This window comes from Physeter macrocephalus, chromosome 11 (genome assembly GCF_002837175.3).
Source record: "Physeter macrocephalus isolate SW-GA chromosome 11, ASM283717v5, whole genome shotgun sequence".
NCBI lineage: Eukaryota > Metazoa > Chordata > Mammalia > Artiodactyla > Physeteridae > Physeter > Physeter macrocephalus.
The window spans coordinates 167972740-167994165 of record NC_041224.1 but is presented as its reverse complement, the minus strand read 5'-3'; the positions used below and the strand labels follow the sequence as shown (position 1 = coordinate 167994165).

At 40.5% G+C, this 21426-nt stretch overlaps 1 protein-coding gene across 5 annotated transcripts in view; it reads left to right on the top strand.

Annotated features, from left to right (window-relative positions):
* The first annotated feature begins 8329 nt into the window (after positions 1 to 8329).
* EML5 (EMAP like 5) overlaps positions 8330 to 21426 on the top strand; it is a 178514-nt gene continuing 165417 nt past the window's right edge. For all 5 annotated transcript variants that reach the window (XM_024130935.3, XM_028496289.2, XM_055088668.1 and 2 more), the window contains exon 1: positions 8330 to 8526. In XM_024130935.3, coding sequence (XP_023986703.1) covers positions 8330 to 8526 — 197 coding nt within the window. The remainder of the gene's footprint in view (positions 8527 to 21426) is intronic.

Genomic DNA, 21426 nt, shown 5'->3' with positions numbered 1-21426 from the left:
GGAATAAAGACACAGTCGTAGAGAATGGACTTGAGGACATGGGGAGGGGAAAGGGTAAGCTGGGACGAAGTGAGAGAGTAGCATTGACGTATATACACTACTAACTGTAAAATCGATAGCTTGGGAAGCAGGTGCATCGCATGGGGAGATCATCTCAGTGCTTTGTGACTACCTAGAGGGGTGGGATAGGGAGGGTGGTAGGGAGACGCAAGAGGGAGGGGATATGGGGATATATGTATACATATAGTTGATTCACTTTGTTATCAGCTGAAACTAACACAACATTGTAAAGCAATTATACTCCAATAAAGATGTGAAAAAATATGTATGATTTTATATAATGTACTAGGGACTTAAATGAAAGCTGATTAATTCTGGAGAGTGGATGGGGATGTCACAGCAAACCACAGAGAAGAGGTGTATATTAGTTTGTTTGGTTTGCTGTAACAAACTACCACAAACTGAATGGCACAAACAGTAGAATCTTACTGTCTCACAGTTCTGGAGGTAAGAAGTTTGAGATCAAAGTGTTGGTTGCGTTGGTTCCTTCTGAGGGCTCTGAGGGATATATCTGCTCTATACCTTTCTCCTAGCTTCTGGTGGTTGTGGCATTTCTTGGCATGTAGATCTCTGCCCTCATCTTTCTGTGACATTTTCCCTGTGTGGGTGCCTGTGTCCAAATTCCTCCACTAACCCTTTTAAAAAAATTTTTATTGGAGTAGAGTTGACTTACAATGTTCTGTTAGTTTCAGGTGCACAGCAAAGTGAATCCCCTTTAGCCATAAGTTTGATTTTGAGATCTGGGAGTCGGTTTCTGTTTTGTAAACAAGTTCATTTGTATCATTTTTTATTAGATTCCGCATATAAGTGATATCATATAATATTTGTCTTTCCCTAAATTTCCCCTTTTTATAAAGACACCAGTCATTTTGGATTAGGGGCCCACACGATTCCAGTATGATCTCATCTTACTAATTACATCTGCAATGACTCTACTTTCCAAATAGGGTCACATTCTAAGGTACTGGGGATTAGGACTTCAACATATAATTTTGGGAGGACACAGTTAAACCCATAAGAAGAGGGTACATTTGAGCTGGACCTCAAATCTTCAGTAGGAATTTGCCAGGCTGACAGTGGAAAGCTGAGATTATACACATCATGAATGACACATGGGTGCATGGAGCTTTGGAAATGTCTGGTTAATTTTAGAGAAGACCGGAATCTAGCATGGCTGGATAGACGGGCTAGTTCAAGGCAGGGAGGAACTGACTGGAGATGATTGTGGCAAACAGGTTGGCGGCTTCATGTGTCCCAGTGAGGAGATGGTCCTTTATTCCGTAGTCCATTGGAAGCTACCCAATGTTTGTTAAAGATTACTTCTGTTACTTCTTCTTAATTATAGAAGCAACTGGTGTGTGTAACTGACATGTCAGCTGGGACTTCCCTGCCACTTGGAGGGTTTAACATGGCTTGACCCCCAAGTTTACCACCTGTTAGAATCCTGGGCTTCCCCTACTGCCTCCCCAGCAACTTTATAATTCTCTTCATGGGGTGTTGCTTCCTACTACATCATTCTAGATGAGAAGCCCTGTTTCTCTAGTTTCCAATAAAAAAAACAACTAACATTTCAGTGTTTAGAAACTTTGAGAGGCTTTGGAGAGGGTTGCATGGCAAAACTTGCAGCTTTGCCATCTCTCCGACTTCATTCCTTCCTCATCCTCCTGGAGCAACAAATCATTTCTCATTCCTCACGAGGAACAGTTCTGCCTACATTCAACTCCTTTGGGATCTCATTTTCTGTGCCAAGCACGCATTTGAGTATTTTTTCCCAAACAAATATAATCCTCTTCCCATCTCAGAAATAAAATTCTCTCATCTCATTACATGTATGTTTTAAAGAGATTGGAAAACACACCAATAAAAGTGTAAAAATTACCCATCATATTATAAAACTGTTAATATTTGGTATCTTTTGCTTTAGCTATTAATATATTCTATAACTGGGCTCATTCTGTATATATTAATACATTTTTGTAACTGGATTTTTAAAAATTTTTATATTACATTATGGGAAATTTCCAATGTTGCCAAAATGTATTTGAAAACCTAATTTTCAATGGTTTTATAGTATTTTTCATATGGGATGAATCAATTTACTTAGAGTTTTCCCTATGGTTGGACAGTTAGGTTTCCTGATTTTTTTAAAAAAATTATTTATTTATTTTTGTCTGCTTTGGGTCTTTGTTGCTGTGCGCAGGTTTTCTCTAGTTGTGGCGAGTGGGGGCTACTCTTCATTGTGGTACGCGAGCTTCTCACTGCGGTGGCTTCTCTTGTTGCGGAGCACGGGCTGTAGGCACGCGGGCTTCAGTAGTTGTGGCTTGTGGGCTCAGTAGTTGTGGCTTGCGGGCTCTAGAGCGCAGGCTGGGTAGTTGTGGCGCACGTGGGATCTTCCCAGACCAGGGCTCAAACACGTGTCCCCTGCATTGGCAGGCGGATTCTTAACCACTGCGCCACCAGGGAAGTCCCAGGTTTCCTGATTTTTACTGTTGTAAATTATGCCATGGTAAATGCTTTGATACATGAATCTTGATCTGCATTTTTAATTATTACATTATGACAGATAACTAGATGAGAAATGATTGAGTCAAAGGATAAGAATATTTCAAGGCTCAAGATGCCTTCATTGCTTCTAGAAAAGTTTCTTGAAACAGGGTAGTGGCATGATCAGATACATGATCTTTATAGATAACTTGGGTTGCAGAATCTTGGGAAAAGACAATTAGAAGTTGAATGGCAAATGGAGATTGGGAGCGTGTAGACATAGAGATGGGGATGCAGTTTAGGGATATTTGTAAAATAGAGTCAAAAGGGCTTGCTGACTATGGAGGTGAGAAACCAAAGAAAACTGCTTTGCTTTCCAACCTGCTTAACTGGGGGAATACTGAAGTCGCTAATACAGAAAGAGAAGATGGCAAGGTGTGTAGATGTGTAGAAGAGGATAATTTGGTTTGAGACTTTTTTTCTACTTGAATTATACACCTATTTTTAATGGCTTTATGTGGAATCAAATAGGCATTTGGAAATATGTTTACTGGTGGGGAACATCTGTAATTTTTGCCTCCCCTAAATATGGGACTAACTTTAGAATTTTTTTAAGAGGAGGGCATTGGGGTGACAAGCTGGTTAGATGAAGTCTTGTCTTAAAGCTGCATTTTTTTTCAGCAAACTCCTGTTTTTGTTTTAATTTAGATAGCATGTGTATTTAGTTATGTAAATGGAGATTGGAGAATACTAAAGATTCTAAGTCAGCCCTGGATAGCCACTGCTGGCATCCATTCCTTCTCATTCTGGTAATACCACTTCAATTTTCCTTGGGAGAATCACCCCTCTCCCACCCCCGCTTCCTGTGGTTTTAGCGCACCTGGCACTACTCTATGGATCCAAGGATGGGCATGTATCTCAAGTCAGCCAATCAGAGTCCATGGGGTTGAAGTCAAGGAGTTTCCAGGGGAACTGCTGAAATACTCCACAGGGATTGGTGAGAGAATAAGATGGTAGAACTGGAGCTGTTAGCAGCTATTTTGCTGGTCTGGCAATGGAGTCAACCCAAAGGAAAACAGAACTGAGTTAATTCTGATGACCTGGTTCTGATGTTATCTCTTGAGTCCTAGGATCCAAGTGCATAGATACCAGTTCTAGTTGCAGTCCTTTTTGGCATTAAATTCCATTTTTATCTTAAGCCATTTTGAGTGGGTTTCTGTAACATACAACTAAAAAAGTCCTGACTAATACAGTATTGAATATCAGAAAAATGTTCAAGTTTTCAAAAGTTTCAACTATTCAAAATAAAACTAAGAGGAAACCTATTATGACTACACACATGTATTCTCTTTTATATTTAATGGTTGACAAATATGTATGGAACATCTACTGTAGGGCCAGGCACTATGATATGCTCTGTACATAAAACAGGTTAATTAAAGGTATGGTTACAGAAACATTTTTATGGACGGCATATTAAAAAATCATTATAATTCATAAGTTGGCTGAATTAGCTAGCTAGAATAGCATGAATTTTGGCTTTTATGCTTTATATACTTTGCTTTTTGTTTCTTTTGTAAAGACCTGAGGGTAGCTAAAACTAGTAGCCAGCAAAAAATTTATTTGCTTGAATTTTAATATTTCAAATGTTCAGAATATAAAACTCCATACCAGGAACTCAAGTTTCATGATATAGATTACCAATGGGTATTGTAGCTTATATTTAAAATGCCTAAGGGAATTCCCTAGCGGTCCAGTGGTTAGGACTCCGTGCTTCCACTTCTGGGGCCAGGGGTTTGATCCCTGGTGGGGGAACTAAGATCCCACAAGCCACGTCGTGTGGCAATAAAATAAAATAAAATAAAATAAAACCACTAAAAAATGCCCATCTGTTGATATGTAGAATTTGGGGTTCTTTCTCCTGCATCCTTATTTGCATTACTTTCAAAAGGTACAGATGGTGAAATCACATCTAGTAATAAAAGCTTGATTAAGCTTTCTGATGTGACATTAGTAATAACAGATTATATATAAAGTTGTAGGGGTAAGAACTAATCAGGGTTTTTCTTTTCTCTCTAATATTCATGAATGTTTTACTTTTTAGCCACCCTTGTACCTCAGCTGTCTCTTTTGGTCTTGAGTTGTCAGGTGAGGATGGTTTAATTAAGAATGTTTTTCCTTCACACTCCACCCTTGGGTCATTAAAAATTGCAATGGAAAATATGATAATGGAAAAATAAATTATTTCAATCTGTTATTAATATGAGTACTACTTAAATACATATCGTGGGATCCATGAGACATTGTACTGAAAAAGCCCGAAACATAGAGAAAAGTATTTCTTATTCCTCACTATCCTACATCTCATAAAATTTACATGTAACCAGCAATTAATGTACCAGAATTGTACAGCAACAAAATATTTCATCTTTTCTAAGTTCACTGCTTAAATTTAAATAAGCAACAACTTTTTCTTTTTCTCACCAGGGGTTTTCTAGGAACTCAGTAGTGAGTTAGAAAACATATTCTTATTAAAAACAAATACATGTGACAAGGAGAATTGTATGTGCCTTTGTCCAGGGAACCCCACACAGGCCTTTTTATGGCTTCAGAGCCACTTCTCAAGCCTGAGTTCTTTCTTCCCAGCAAGTGCCAGAAGCCTAATCTGCATCCATCTTCTCTTTCTGCTAAGATTCTTGTTGTCCCAAGCCAAAGACAAGCTGTTGAGTGTGGCACATTTCCCCCAGTTTTGCTCTCCACCCCCTTCTAATTATTGGCTGCCCTCATTACAAGAGTTGTTTTTTTTGTTTTTTGTGTTTTTTTTGCTGTACGCAGGCCTCTCACCGTTGTGGCCTCTCCCGTTGCGGAGCACAGGCTCCGGATGCGCAGGCTCAGCGGCCATGGCTCACGGGCCCAGCCGCTCCGCGGCATGTGGGATCTTCCCGGACTGGGGCACGAACTCGTGTCCCCTGCATCGGCAGGCGGACTCCCAACCACTGCGCCACCAGGGAAGCCCTACAAGAGTTTTGATGGAAGAAATTTTCACATGCTGAGGTATGTGGAAGTCATTCTGGCTCATACATGATTTAACTTAAACCTTATGCTAACTGGAACAGTCTGTTTTGTGGCCTATTAAACATGCATTGTACATCTGCTTCAACCATTAGAGAAAAGAATGCATTTAAAAATCAAAATGGAAAAACTGTGGTTCAGGCATCCAAAATGGAGGTGGGTGTCCATTGTGGATGTGGTTTCAGATATGTTGTGCATCACTTAAAACTTCTTAGAACTTGAATTTCCTGAACAGTATCAGTCTCAAGGACACCACCAGCCGTTCTCAAAACAATTATCTGCTAGCTGCTGCCAGCCACAGTCTTATGGTCCCAAGGTCTCCCCTTGTAACTCTGCAATCATTTCGGACCCCAACAAATTCTTGCTTAACAAGCACCCTTACTTCTTGCCAGCTCCAATCCTAATTCTTGACAAACAATTTATGTAATTTTACATTTTTTAGCCTGGTGGAACACAATTTAATTTCCTGAACAGTATCAGTCTCAAGGACACCACCAGCCGTTCTCAAAACAATTATCTGCTAGCTGCTGCCAGCCACAGTCTTATGGTCCCAAGGTCTCCCCTTGTAACTCTGCAATCATTTCGGACCCCAACAAATTCTTGCTTAACAAGCACCCTTACTTCTTGCCAGCTCCAATCCTAATTCTTGACAAACAACTTATGTAATTTTACGGTTTTTGCCTTTATAAGCTACCCCCTTTTTGTAGTCCAGCGGAACACAATTCAGGTGCTTCTTGAATCTGTGAATCACAGGCCATAGCCCTCAGTTTAGCTCAAATAAAACTCTTTTCTATTTCTATCATAGATTGGTTTACTGATTATTTCTATTGACAGTTTTATAGCTAATCACTCTGGGAATAGCAAAAATAATAAACTTTTAAAAATGTCTGAAAACTTGGAAATTGTATAAAGCTCTTACAGTCAGTTTTTCCTGCATCATAGTTCCTCTCTACCCTGTTAGAGGATTATTCTGAACTACAACGGATTGGATTTCTACTTTCAGTCTTCCTGGTGGAGCTCACCAAATCTACTCACTCCTTCAGAGTTTACTTTTCATGACATTTATGCAAATTCCTTCCTCTGAAATGGCCCTTCTTTCCTGCATGTAGACTAGAAGTCATAACCAAAACTGAAAAGGTATCCTCTTGTCTCAAATTGGTAATTTGCATCTTTGAGGAAGTAGAGATTGGGTAACATCCATTGCAAAGTATGGGTACCATCTAGGAATCATCACCTCTGTGCAGTCACATTTCTCAAAAGGATGCTCGTTTATTCTAGCTTTTCTCAGATTTCCAAGTTTTGGTATTTCCCAGGGAAATCAAAACAGATTTTTTTAGACATGAAAGATTCATATTTGTATTTTATAAGTTATTATTTCTCGTTGTAAACCTTATGGCTATCATTCTGCATTTAAAACCTTTTAAAATATGGATTTCAAATTATTTTACAGGTATTGGTAAATCCTGTGAGGGAGGGGGCACTTAGAAAACTGAGTAGGAGGGGAACTGACAGAGGAAGTCATCGCTCCCAGAACTCGTGTTTACAGGCTCATTCTCCAGAATTATGACTCAAGACATTTGCAACATCACTGCAAAGCAAGAAGCATCGAGTTCATTGGTGTTCAAAACAGTAATTTAAAAAATTCAGGTACCACTGCTATTTCTTAAGAAATTGGATCTGGCGTGTCATTTTACGATTTAAATTCTACTTTAAGCTTTGAGGTCACGTATACAAATAAGAAAATGTGCGCTTAGGAAGTCAGGTTTTATTCCCACTCAATGTCTGGTATAGTGAGCACTATGAAGCAGCTCGAAAACACACGCTCACAAGGTATCAGGAAAAAAAAAAATGAGGTTAACATCCTAGTGTTGATTCTTCCACGCATAAGCGTAGCCCTGGCCGGGTACAGGGGCCTTGTGAGACAGGCGCTTCCCGGGCGAGACCTCCCAGCAGCAGGGGACGAGGGTGGCCCAGAGTCCCCCCGGGGCCTGAGCGGGATGCGGTCAGGGCGGCTAGGGTCGCTGGTCCTGGCCCAGGAGAGCGGGACTAGACGTTAGGTGAGAGCGAGAGCACGGGAACCGCGAGCCGGCAATGGTACCCAAGGAGCTCCCGGTGCCTTCGTGCTCCCCCGCTGGGAGGGGCGGGGCGGGGCGGGGCGAGCGCGGGCGTTGGCTGCGACGGCAGCGAGGGGGCGGAGCCGCGCGAGGTAGGGCGCTCGCCGTTTTCCTGCGCTCGGGGGCGCGCGGCGCGGGTCCGCCGGGCTGTGGGACGAGGCCGCGGCGGGACGTGAACGCCGCAGGTGACCCGGGCGAGGAGCTGGGTGCCCGGGCGGCGGCGGAGGCGCGGAGGAGGGAGGCGGGAGGCGGGCCCTCACTCGGCTCGGCTCGGCTCAAGGCTTGGGCGCTGCGGGCTGAGGAGACAAGGCGACCGAGGTGGGCGAAGAGAGGGCGCGCGGCACCCTCTTGACGGCCGGCGGCGCCCGCGGCCCTCAGCATGTTCCGCGAGGCGAGGGTTTTCCTCCCGCCCGTGGGCTGAGGCGGCGCTGGCGGCGGCCAGGAGAAGCGACATGCACCTGCCAGGCGCGGCTTAGAGGACGCGGCAGGCGGCGAGTCCCGGCCGCCCGCGGGAGGGCTTGTTTCGCCCGGACGCCGCCGCCTCCCGTCTCCCGCCGCCGCCGCGGGCCCGAGCGGAACGGCGGGGTGGGCGCCCCGACATGGCTGCCCGGAGCGCCCCGAGCTGCCACCTGCGGCTTGAGTGGGTGTACGGCTACCGGGGCCACCAGTGCCGCAACAACCTCTACTACACGGCGGCCAAGGAGATCGTGTACTTCGTGGCGGGCGTTGGCGTGGTGTACAGCCCGCGGGAGCACCGGCAGAAGTTCTACCGGGGCCACAGCGACGACATCATCAGGTACGGAGGGGCGGGGGCGGCCGCCGTCGCCTTGAGACCCGCGCGCCGAGTTTGCACTTGCCGGTCCTTCTGGGTGCCCGTGACCCGCTCCTTCAGGGCGCATCGCCCGGGAGAGAAACCCGCAGCCATCTGGTCCCGAATCCGCCCTGTTAACAGCGGAGAAATGCCTTTCCCCATCTTCGCGTTCTAGAGTCTCTCCCTCTCGGTCGGTGCGGTGACACCAAGTCCGCTTATCCACTGGGCGCTCGGTTTTCTGGCTGTGTACCCTTCTTCTTCCATCAGATTTGTGAAACGTACAAAAGGTTATTTTGGTAGCATTTTACTCCTTTAAATCCCTTCGTTGATTTATTCAACGATTCTTAAAGCGCCCGAGGGAAGTCCTTTACCTAGTAGAGGACTGATAAAAGTCCCCTAAGCTCTAGGCTGGTCCTGGGGAGCGCGCCCAGGATGGCATCCTGGAGGGCTCTCATCTCTTGGCCATAATGATTAGTTGAGGTTTCACTGCCTGCTGTTATCAGCAGATAGAAAAGAAACCCTGGCAACCTTAAGGCAATTCATTGGACTTTAAAATGTGCACACCTATAGGCAGTTTGGGGATAGGTTTGATCCGAAGAAGGTGCTAAAAATAATTCTGATTTCCAATTCTGTTTCCTTTTCAATAAAGCAATGCTAAATAAATATACTTTTGTATTTTTAACTTAAATCACAGTTTTGTCTTCCTTTTAATTCTTTTGTGGGCGGCATCTTAAAGTTGGTCCCAGTGCTTGTTTACATTTCTTTAGTGAGCGGTGTATTTGAAATGTAATTTTCAGTCCGTGTCTTAGAACTTTTGTGGCAAATAAAGTTAAAAGCTGTAGAAATTATTCTAGTCCATTGATTATTGTCTCAAGTACAGTACATTTGTCGTTGATGATGGAGAATGTGTTTTAAAACATTTTGAGACTGTGTGTGTGTTTGTGTGTGTGTGGGGGTGGGCGCGCACTCGCGCTTGCTTCTTCTGGGTTTTTTAAAAGAGATTCTATGATTGGATTTGGTTACTCAGTTTTATCCCCATGTCTATTTTCCACAGGATTTAAAGTGTGCATTTCAAATCCAGTATCATGGTTTGATGTCTTGTAGGCAAAAAACTCTGGCACTTAAATTCTGTAATAAAGAAGATCTTCTATTTTGCATGTCTGTACGTTTATGCTCTGTAAGAGGGAAAAGGAGGCCTAGGACAAACAATAGGTAGGGCAAGATGGAGTAAAGATAAGGAGACCAGAAGCTGAGATTGTGGAGTAGGAAATGAGACAGTGTTTGGGGTTCAGTTGTTTGTTGTTATTCACCCCAAGAGTAGAATTGACCCCAGTTCTTTGTCTTTTTCCCTGATCCTTTCCAGTTTGTCTCTTCTTTTCCATGTGTTAGTTCTCCGACAGTTCAGGGGATAGCAGCCTTATATAGTTGAAGCAGCCTTGACTGAAGCCCTCCTCCAGATATTCAGTCTCTTAGGTTCGAATCAGTAGGTGGGGTAGGTAGGTGTGAAGGATTTTGAGGTGCACTTCTATTGTTTTTACTACTTGGTAGTTGAGAGCAATATGGTATGAAGATCTTCTGAAACTAGATATGATTTATTTGATGGGGTAAATGATGTTTTCTTTAGTCTTCCAGCAGTGATTTGAAGCTATATTATGTCACACTGCTTGAATTTTTATAATTGTGTTTCAGTAAACTGTAAGGAGGTGATGCTTTTGCCTTCCTACGTAATTGCACAACCATATATGTAGTATCTCAACGTGTTTCAAAAGTGAGATTACTCTAATTTTTGTCATAATTGGATACTTGCTTATGATTTTATGCAAAGGATTCACCCTTAAAATAATATATAACAATAAAAAGTGTTCTTGAAAATTTCAATGGGGTAGTAAAATCTGAATATATAGCATCCTGAAATTGTAGCACAAATTTAGTACAGTACTAAGACTATAACTTAGAAATCGCTCAAACTTTTGGAAATTTTGTTTCAAACAGTAATGGTAGAGATCATTCTTGTTTGTGAAATGGATCAGGAAAATGTTCAAAGCTTTCAAATTTGTTTCAATTCAGTGTTTGAAATACAAATATAGTTACTACTCAAGTAATTTTTCAATTCTGTCACAGCAGAAAATGTAATAGTCATAAATGTGATGGCATGGTGGAAAACTGTTGCTGTAATGTTAGCCTTATTAGTAAAAAGTATAGTTTTTATCATCTGTTTTGTTTTCATATTTGCTTGAAACTTAGGTAAAACATATTAATTGAATATAACAGTCTGAAGCTAAGACTATACCAGAATGAGCAAGTCGTTGTCTTTAAGTTTTGAAAGTGTAGGTGCCATATTGGTTGTAGACTAAATTATGATCAGTTGCTTACCAGTTCTATCATCTTACTACATCTAGCATTGCCAATGGTGGTGCCACATGACTTTATCATTTTGTCTGTGTTGCATGTAGTTGTCTTACTTCTTTTTATTAGGTATGTATATATAGTAATTTGTCCTTTAGTTATATTTATTTCAGTATTACTGACTTATGTAGAAATTAGTTTCAGTGTCAGAAATAACACAGGAATTTTAGAGTCACGTTTTCTTTCTTAATGTTTTTTTTTCCTGTGTCCCAAGTTATATTGATAAAATTCTCTAGTTATTAAGTGTTTATTACAGGCTTAAGACTAAGTTATAAAATAGACTACTAGTAGTTTTAATATACGATGAACATCTGTAGCTTGGTCTATATTTTGAAACTTTTGCCAGCTGTCTTCCCAAAGGATACAATAGTTTTTAAAATTAATTTTTCTAGATACTACCCATCAACACATTTTTGACAAGTTTGTGCTTGAAGTAGTGAATGTTATTGATAGTTTTCAAGTCATATATCACCAGTGAAGACCATTGATGGAATGTAGTTAGCTTGGTGCATTTTGTTACTACTTTTTTTTCCTTTAGACAAAATGAAAGGTGTAGTAGCTCGTCAATTGTGGTAGGTGGTGTTTTTAAGAAAGAAAACTGATCAAGCTTCATCATAATCTAGTAAAAGTGGTTTTTAACAATTCTGTATTTATAGTATGGAAATTTCACTTATTCAACACAAGTCAAAATTGTCTTGATAAAGCATTTCAGAATGTATAATGTCTCCATGGTGGATCAGTACTTTTTGTGTTTATGGGTTGAGGGTAGCAACTTTTTAAGGTCTGGCAGGAATTGCTGCAAACCTACTTGTTGTCTAGTTAATGTTTCCAGATATATGGTCAATATTTCCCAAACTTGACTGATCAACAGAATCATTTAAGGAGCTTTTTGCCAGTTTCTAGCCTTTTCATCAAATGCGCTAATCTAGAATCCTCTAGAGCTGGATCCCAGAAATTTGTTTTTCAAACAGTGCCCCAGATGATTCTGTTTAGGAAACACGTTGCCAATCTGTATCCCAAAACATGCATGCATAGAATTCTTAAATAAGCAGTTTGAGAAATGGGTAGAAACCCTCCCCTCAAACCTGTTACCAGAATTTTCTTAAGCATTGTGTAATATCTAGAAGCAATACATCAGAAAGTATTAGATAACATACAGATTTAGTAAAATGTCCCTGTGTTTAAGTAACTAGAATTGGTGACCTGAACTTTCACAGACTATTTAATAATTCTGTTCTGTAAACTTTCACTTTATGTATGTGGATATCAAAATATTTATGGTTGTTTTTCAAATACTGCATAGTTTAAGAGATAAAATTAACGTGTTTTCAGGCAAAGGTTGGAATTATCCAGAATAATAGTTCAAATTGTCATAAATGTATCATTATTTACTTGGGGAAAAGACAGATTTTACATTTGTGTTATAATAACTTTTCCTTTATTATTTTGTAGTGTCTAATATATAGATAACTAATAAAATATATTTGGATATAAATTAAGGAAAACATGGTAAATAAATAAATTCTTTGAAGCTATTAAGAAATAATAGTTTCTTAGAAACTATTAAGAAATAAGAATAGTTTCTTAGAAACTATTAACTTACTGTTCTTTCAAGGTCTTTTCACTCATCAAAGAAATATTTATTGAACATCTTTGTGCAAGGATCCCAGCTTTAAGGTATTAGGAGTTTAAGACACTATCAGTCAAGTAAAGAATCACTTAGAATACTGTGTGTACTAGGGATAGCGGTATGTACATGGGCACATAACAGTTACAGTGATGTTACCTAGTGAATAGAATACCTAAGCTGTCTGGATCTTTAAGGAAAACAGAGAAGTAGTCATCAGAAGAAATGAGTGAAGGCATAGCATTTTGAGAAGAGGTAACATCATATGCAATCGTCTTATGTTAAGAGAAAATATCTGAAAAAGTTGTTTGTACTCACTATCTTCAGTTCTTTTTCTCCCATTCAGTCTTAGCTCTGTTCTATTCCACCCTAACAACTCTTGTCAAGGCCACCAGTGACCTCCACAGTGCTATATCCAGTGGCCAATTCTCTGTTCTAATCTTATTTGATTTATCATCATCATTTGCCACAATTGGTTATACCCACCTTCTTAAGACACTTTCTTCTTTTTTTTAAAGATTTTTTTTAATGTGGACCATTTAAAAAATCTTTATTGAATTTATTACAGTATCGCTTCTGTTTTATGTTTTGGTTGTTTGGCCCCAGGCGTCGAACCTGCACTTGGAAAGTGAAGACTTAACCACTGGACTGCCAAGGAAGTCCCTTAAGACACTTTCTTAATTGGTGTCTGGGACACATCTTAGTGTAAAAATAGGTATTTCTTGCTTTACTTATTCTTTCAGCAAATATTTATTGAGCACCAATTAGTATTTACCAGGGACTATTTTTAGCACTAGAGTTACAGTGGTGAACCAAGCAGGTGAAATTCCCAACCCTCATGGAACCTATATCTACTGGGGGGAGATAATAAACAAGGTAAATTTCATATTTATATACATAATAAATATGTATATAGTGTGTACATATACATGTTATCTATTTTTTTTGTATATATAGTATGTATATCTATCTATATATAGTGTGTAAGTGCTAAGAAAAAAACAGGAAAGTGAGATAGAGACTACTGGGAAGAGTTTAGATAGGTGTTTGGATAGGGTAGCCAGGAACGCCTCACTGTAAAGTATAAATTTAACACTTGAGTAGAGACTTGGAGGTGAGGGAATGTGCTGTGTGGCTATGAGGGAAGGACATTTCAGTCAAAGGGACTATCAAGTTCAAAAGCCCTGAAATGGAATGCCTCATATGCTTGAGGAACAATATGAAAGAGTGGCTGGAGTGCAGTGAATTCACATGAAAGTAGTAAAGAAATGAGGTCTGATGAGGTAATGGTGGTGGGAGCAGATTGTGTACAACCTTACAGGATTTTGAGAGGATTTTGCCTTCCCATCTGAGGGAGATTAGAAGCCATTGGAGTAATTTAATCAAATTAGTGACATAATTTGAGTTAATGGTTTAACAAGGTCACTCTGGCTCCTGATGGCAGAGTGAGGGAGAGGGATAGGATGGAAGCAGAGAGACCACTTAGCGGACTGTTCTAAGACATATTGGTGGCTTGAACCAGAGTGGTTACAGTGGAAGCAGTGAGAAAGGATTAGATATATTTTGAAGATAGGGGCAACATGATTTACTGATGGACCAGGTATAAATTGTGACAGAAAAGAAAGGTCAATGGTGATTGCAGTTTTCGGCCAGAACACCTGAAAGAAGAGAGTTGCCAATTACTGAATTAGCAAAGACTGTGGCAGGAGCAAATTTTCTGTTTTGGGAGAAAGGGAAGATCGTGAGCTGTTTTAGAAGTGTTTTGTTTTAGATGCTAATAGACAACCAAGTGGGGTTGTACATTAGGCAGTTGAACATACATGTCTATAATCCAGGGAAGCATTCTGGGCTTTGAGTGTTATCAGCATCTAGATAGTATTTAAAGCCATGAGCCTGGATGAGACTACTGAAGGAGTGAGTATGGATAAAGAATCTGAAAAATGGATTCCCGTGGCCCTCCAACATTTAAATATAGGGGAGGTGAAAAAGAACTGACAAAAAAGTGGCTCGAGAGGCAGGAGGAAGACCAAGAGAGTGTGGGGTCATGGAAGTCAAGTAAAAAGAGTTTTTCAGGGAGAAGGAAGTGATCAGCTGTATCAAGTAAGGTGAGTAGAGCTTCACCTTAGTGGAGATGTTGGCTATTTTGCAATAATTACGTTGTAATCACGAGACTGTCCAGGAGACTGTGTATGTTCAGGTGATCAGGGAACAAAGAAAGAAGTCATCAAAATGAGTCATGTCATTATTAGTATGCAAAACTGGCCTCCTTGAAGATTTGCTCCAGCAGCTTCTAGTTTGCTTGGTTATTTAAAAAATGGCACATGGGTGGCAGCTTTAGATACCTGCTGTTCAAAGATGTGGTCCTTAGACCAGCAACTTCAGCATCACTTGGTAGCCTGTTAGAAATGCAGGTCTCAAACCCTACCCCAGGCCTACTGGATTAGACTCTGAATTTTAACAACGTTCTCAGGTAATGTTTTGGGTTTAAAATATTAAAGTTGTGGGTTTTAATATCAAAGTTTGAAAAGCACACTCTCCATCAGTGGTTTTCAAAGTGTGGTCCTTTAACCAGCAGCATTAGCATCACCTGCTAATGATAGCATTCGCACCTAACTAGGTGTTAGGAATGCAAATTCTTGAGCTTCACCCCAGACCAAATCAGAAAATCTAGATGGGCGCCCAGCAATCTACTTTAATCACCTACATGTGATATTGATGTATTCTAAAGTTTGAAAACCATTGCTCTAGATTCTTGATTTTCAACCCTGGCTGCATATTAGAATCACTTGGAGAGTTAAAGCAAACATAATAACACCACCAACGGCTGAGTCTCATCCCTAGAAATTTCAATTTAATTTATTTAGGGTGGGTCTCAGGTATAGTTTCTTTGTTGCTGTTTGCTTTTGTTTTTAAGCTTCCTAGATGATTCCAACAAGCAGCCAGGGTGGAAAACCACTGCTCTAAATATAGAAGTAATCCATGGTAGTGGGCTGGGAAGTCAAACTCAAAAAACTCAGGGCCTACCCAAATTTATTCATTTACTATTATGCATTATATCACAATATTGATCATTTGCCAAGTATTGAGACCCCTTTAAAAATTTGGGCCTATTACCTAAGGTCCATTTGGAGATTTTTTATCAAAAAAAGCAACCCTTTGTATTGTTTTCCATTAATGGGTCTGCCCAGTGTCATCAGTGGCTGAAAACATGAAATGACAGATACCTTGCATCATCAGTCCAGAAAAATGCTTACTCACTGGGGACCTGGAAGGTTCACTTAATGGGCAAAATTATGTGCATCCTGGATGGTACCAAATGAGGTGTAACTCCATGCCCCAGGTGTTGATTTCAGGAGACTCATAGATCAGTTGTAGTGGGTTTGGGTCAATGATTTGGACCATGGAAAGCCCAGGATTGTCCATTAATAAATTTCCATTTTGGAGCCAGGATCTGCAGTCAGAAATAGACCACCAAATATCCAATATGTTAATATTTGAAGAAGCATCTCAACGCCCCTCAGAAGGACAGATCATCTCGCCTCTATGAAATTCTAAAGTGGACATATTCACAAGGACAGTTGAAATAGCACCCTAAATTCATGTCCAATGAGGGCAAGGCAACTGAGACTGCATGTTGCCACTGACAGCTGACTGGCTTCTCTTTAGGCCAGCAAGTGTCCTCCATTGTGTCTTCAGTATGAATCAGTATTCTGAAACAGTATAAGGACTGACAAGGGGTGACACCTAGCCAGTGTAAACAAGCTGCCTTGGCTGCAGTGGTATCTATTCTAATTATAAGGTGGCACATGGTATCACCATATTGGCCAAAGACAGCAAGAACTTGTATGAAAGCCTTAATAGCTCCTGGATTTCCTGTCTACGATATCACCCTCTGTGTATCGGATTATTAAAAGATCAAGGGAAATATAGTGCCCACCTTACAATACTGGCATGCATATCCATCTGAATTAGTAAGCGTGGCGGAAAAATACTAAAAAATTCTTGGAATGAGGGGATAGGCAATGGGAGTGAAGATGGACATTGGACCCTGGATCTAGCTGTTTTTGAGGCCACAGGCAGGGTCAATTCATCATAACACCACTAAATTCTAAAAAGTTTTTTGTTTTGGGATGGGTGGCTCATAATGCTGGATTGGCTAATAAGAGGTTGTAATTGTAGGAGGTGTTAACTCATTTCACTCTAAAAGTTACCTTGTTCTTCACAATCAGGGAGAGATACCTGATTTTACTTTAATACAGAGGCTGGGGATATAGAAACAAAGCAAAGAGGTTGGATGTGAGGTGAGAATTCTGGATTGTATCATTGCCAAGGTATAGATGGGTGTTCAACCTCTTAATGGAGCCCAAGAACGGGAGAGGTTATAGTCATGGGTGCTGGAAACATGGAATGTGTGGCAGAACAGGAGCACCTAATTGAACTTAAAGGCCCAGAAATAAATTTTTGTTAAGAGTAGTGTATATAACCTGTTTCTCAAATCAGTTAGAAGAACTGAGTTGCACGGTTGCCATAGGTCTCTTTGTTGAGGAAATCCTGCTGCTCTTTCGGTTCCTGGGAATCACGTACCTATTTCACCTCCCAACCAAAGAGGACATTCATTCTTTATCTTTTTTTCATTACTATGAGAGGACTTTCTTTCCTGGTCAGGAATACAGTACTAGACACTACTGCCTCTGGTGTGGAAGCTCACATTACATATTCATTTCAATCTATGGAGAGTAATGACAATTGCCACAGGCAGTTATTCCTAAGAATTTTGCAATTTTTACTCAGTATGATATTGCTTGTGATAATGTTAAATTAGCCACAAGATGATGGTGTAACCAGGTCTAACCACCTTAGTGTCCATATTTTTACAGATATTAAGGTTGATCAGGAAGCAGGGTATAATTCCCAATTAGGAGTGGAAAGTGGAAGGCTGTTTTAAGTCTTAAAACATAGGTGATAACTAATTACAGAGTCCACAGACTGGTCATCATTACCTGGTTGCAGTGTGACTTTTCTAATTATTAGTTAACCCGTGGACAATGTATATAACACACAAAGCACCATAGAGGGTGGCACTACTAACATGGTAAGAAGTTTTACCTGGAGTCTGGATATTAGATTTAGATTGCAAGTTGACATGCACCTGCAAAAGACAATTTTTGGAGCATACAAAGAGACCATGTAGGAGTCTGAAGTTGACATAATAGGGAATATGAGAGGTTTGGTAGGCTCCCTCTTAGAGGGTGGTTATTATATTTTAAAAATTATTGATGCATATTTATAATAGGAAATAGAAAAATATAGAAGAAGGAGAAAAAATTTACCCACAGTCTTGTAATCTAGAGATATTCCTACTGTGTTTTAGATTATTTCTTTTGAAGTCTTTATGATACAAGTATCATAAGACTTTAAGACTTTATTTTTTTAGAGCAGTTTTAGGTTTACAGCAAAATTGAGAGGAAGGTACAGATTTCCTATATTCTGCTGCCCCCACACATGCATTGCCTCCCCATTATCAACATCATTCACCAGAATGGTACATTTTATCCAAAGATGAACCTATATTGACATATCATAATCACTCAAAGTTTATAGTTTACCTTAGGGTTCACTCTTGGTGTTGTACATTCTATGGTATTGAGCAAATGTTTAATGACATATATCCATCATTATCGTATCATACAGAGTATGTTCACTGCCCTAAAAATCGTCTGCTCTGCCTGTTCACATACTGCCCCTCCCTGCAACAACTGATGGTTTCTTTCCTTTTTTTAAATTGGAGTGTAATTGCTTTACAATGTATTAGTTTCTGCTCTACAGTGAAGTGAAGCAGCTACATGTATATATATATATATATATATCCCCTGCCTCTTGGACCTCCCTCCCACCCCCGCATTCCACCTATCTAGGTCATCACAGAGCATGGAGCAGAGCTTCCTGTGCTTTATAGCAGGTTCCCACTAGCTATCTATTTTACGCATGGTAGTATATATAATTACTGAATCTGTAGTTTTGCCTCTTCCAGAATGTCATATGGTTGGAGTCATATAGTATGTAGCCTTTTCAGATGGCCTTCTCTCACTTAGTAATATGTATTTATGGTTCCTCCATGCCTTTTTGTGGCTTGATAGCTCATTTCTTTAGTGCTGAATAATATTGTATTGTCAGGATTGACAATTGTCTTTGACATTGTCTTTCACAGAGCAGAAGTTTTTTATTTTAATGAAGTCCAGCTTATCAGTTATTTCTTTCATGGATCCTGTGTTTGATGTTATAACTAAAAAGGCATCACCAAAACCAAGGTCATCTAGGTTTTCTCCTATGTTTTCCAGGAATTTTACAGTTTTACATTTAGGTCTCTGATTCAATTTGACTTAATTTTTGTGAAAGGTATAAGGTCTCTGTCTAGATTCACTTTTTACATGTAGATGTCCAGTTGTTCCAGCAACTGGAACAGTTGCTGAAACAGTTGTTGAAGGAGACTATCTTTGCTCCATTGTATTGCCTTTGCTCCTTTGTCAAAGATCAGTTGATTATATTTATAAGCGTCTATTTCTGGGCTCTGTATTCTGTTCCATTGATATAATTTGGCTACTCTTTTGCAAATACCATATTGTCTTTTTTTTCCTTCTAATTTTATTAAGTTTTATTTATCTTATAAGTGGAAGTTTGTGTCTTTTGATCACCTTCATCCAATTCCCCCCCACACCCCCACCCCCGCCTCTGGTAACCAGAAATTTGATCTCTTTTTCTGTGAGTTTGTTTTTGAAGTATAATTGACCTGCAATACTATGTTAGTTCCTATTACACAACATAGTGATTTGATATTTCTATACATTTCAAAATGATCACCATGGGGCTTCCCTGGTGGCGCAGTGGTTGAGAGTCCGCCTGCCGATGCAGCGGATACGGGTTCGTGCCCCGGTCCGGGAGGATCCCACATGCCGCGGAGCGGCTGGGCCCGTGAGCCATGGCCGCTGAGCCTGCGCGTCCGGAGCCTGTGCTCCGCAACGGGAGAGGCCACAACAGTGAGAGGCCCGCGTACCGAAAAAAAAAAAAGATCACCATGATAAGTCTAGTTAATATGTGTCACCATACAAAGATACTACATAGTTATTGACTATAATATTCCCCGCACTGTACATAGCATTCTATGCATGTGTGTGCGTGCGTGCGTGCGTGTGTATGTATGATTACTTGAAGTTACTGATCTCTTAAGATCAAACTCATTTTAACAACCCTGCATTTTTACCCTCCCCCCACATGTTTACTGTTTTTGACATCATATTTTACATCTTTTGTTTTATATCTTTTGTGTATCCCTTAACTACTTATTGCAGATATAGATGATTTTATGGCTTTTGTCTTTAATCTACTTACTATGGCTGATTTACTACCTTTACTGTATATTTGTCTTTACCAGTGAGATTTTTTCCTTTCACAATTTTCATCTTTCCAGTTGTAGCCTTTTCTTTTTCACTTAGAGTTGTCCCTTTAACATTTCTTGTAAAGCTGGTTTAGTGGTACTGAACTCTTTTAGTTTTTGCTTGTCCATAAAACTTTTGGTCTCTCCATAAAATCTGAATGCAAGCTTTACCAGATCGAGTATTCTTGGTTGTAGATTTATCCCTTTCATCACTTTAAATATATCATGCCACTCCCTCCTGGCCTACAGTTTCTTTTTTTTTTTTTAACATCTTTATTGGAGTATAATTGCTTTACAATGGTGTGTTAGTTTTTGCTTTACAACAAAGTGAATCAGTTATACATATACATATGTTACCAAATCTCTTCCCTCTTGCGTCTCCCTCCCTCCCACCCTCCCTATCCCACCCCTCTAGGTGGTCACAAACCACCTAGCTGATCTCCCTGTGCCTTGCGGCTGCTTCCCACTAGCTATCCACCCTACATTTGGGAGTGTATATGTGTCCCTGCCACTCTCTCACTTCGTCACAGCTTACCCTTCCCCCTCCCCATATCCTCAAGTCCATGCTCTAGTTGGTCTGTGTTTTATTCCCGTCCTACCCCTAGGCTCTTCATGGCACTTTTTTTTTCTTAGATTCCATATATATGTGTTAGCATGCGGTATTTGTATTTCTCCTTTTGACTTACTTCACTCTGTATGACACACTCCAGGTCCTTCCACCTCACTACAAATAACTCAATTTCGTTTCTTTTTATGGCTGAGTAATATTCCATTGTATATATGTGCCACATCTTCTTTATCCATTCATCTGTTGATGGACACTTAGGTTGCTTCCATGTCCTGGCTATAGTAAATAGAACTGCAGTGAACATTTTGGTACATGACTTTTTTTTTTTTTTTTTTTAATAAATTTATCTATTTATTTTTGGCTGTGTTGGGTCTTCGTTTCTGTGCGAGGACTTTCTCCAGTTGCGGTGAGCAGGGGCCACTCTTCATCGCGCTGTGCAGGCCTTTCACTGTCGCGGCCTCTCCCGTTGCAGAGCACAGGCTCCAGACGCACAGGCTCAGTAGCTGTGGCTCGCGGGCTTAGTTGCTCCGCGGCATGTGGGACTTCCCAGACCAGGGCTCGAACCCATGTCCCCTGCATTGGCAGGCAGATTCCCAACCACTGCGCCACCAGGGAAGCCCGACTCTTTTTGAATTATGGTTTTCTCAGAGTATATGCCCAGTAGTGGGATTGCGGGGTAGTATGGTAGTTCTATTTGTAGTTTTTTTTAAGGAACCTCCATACTGTTCTCCATAGTGGCTGTATCAATTTACATTCCCACCAACAGTGCAAGAGTGTTCCCTTTTCTCCACACCTTCTCCAGCATTTATTGTTTCTTGATTTTTTGATGATGGCCATTCTGACTGGTGTGAG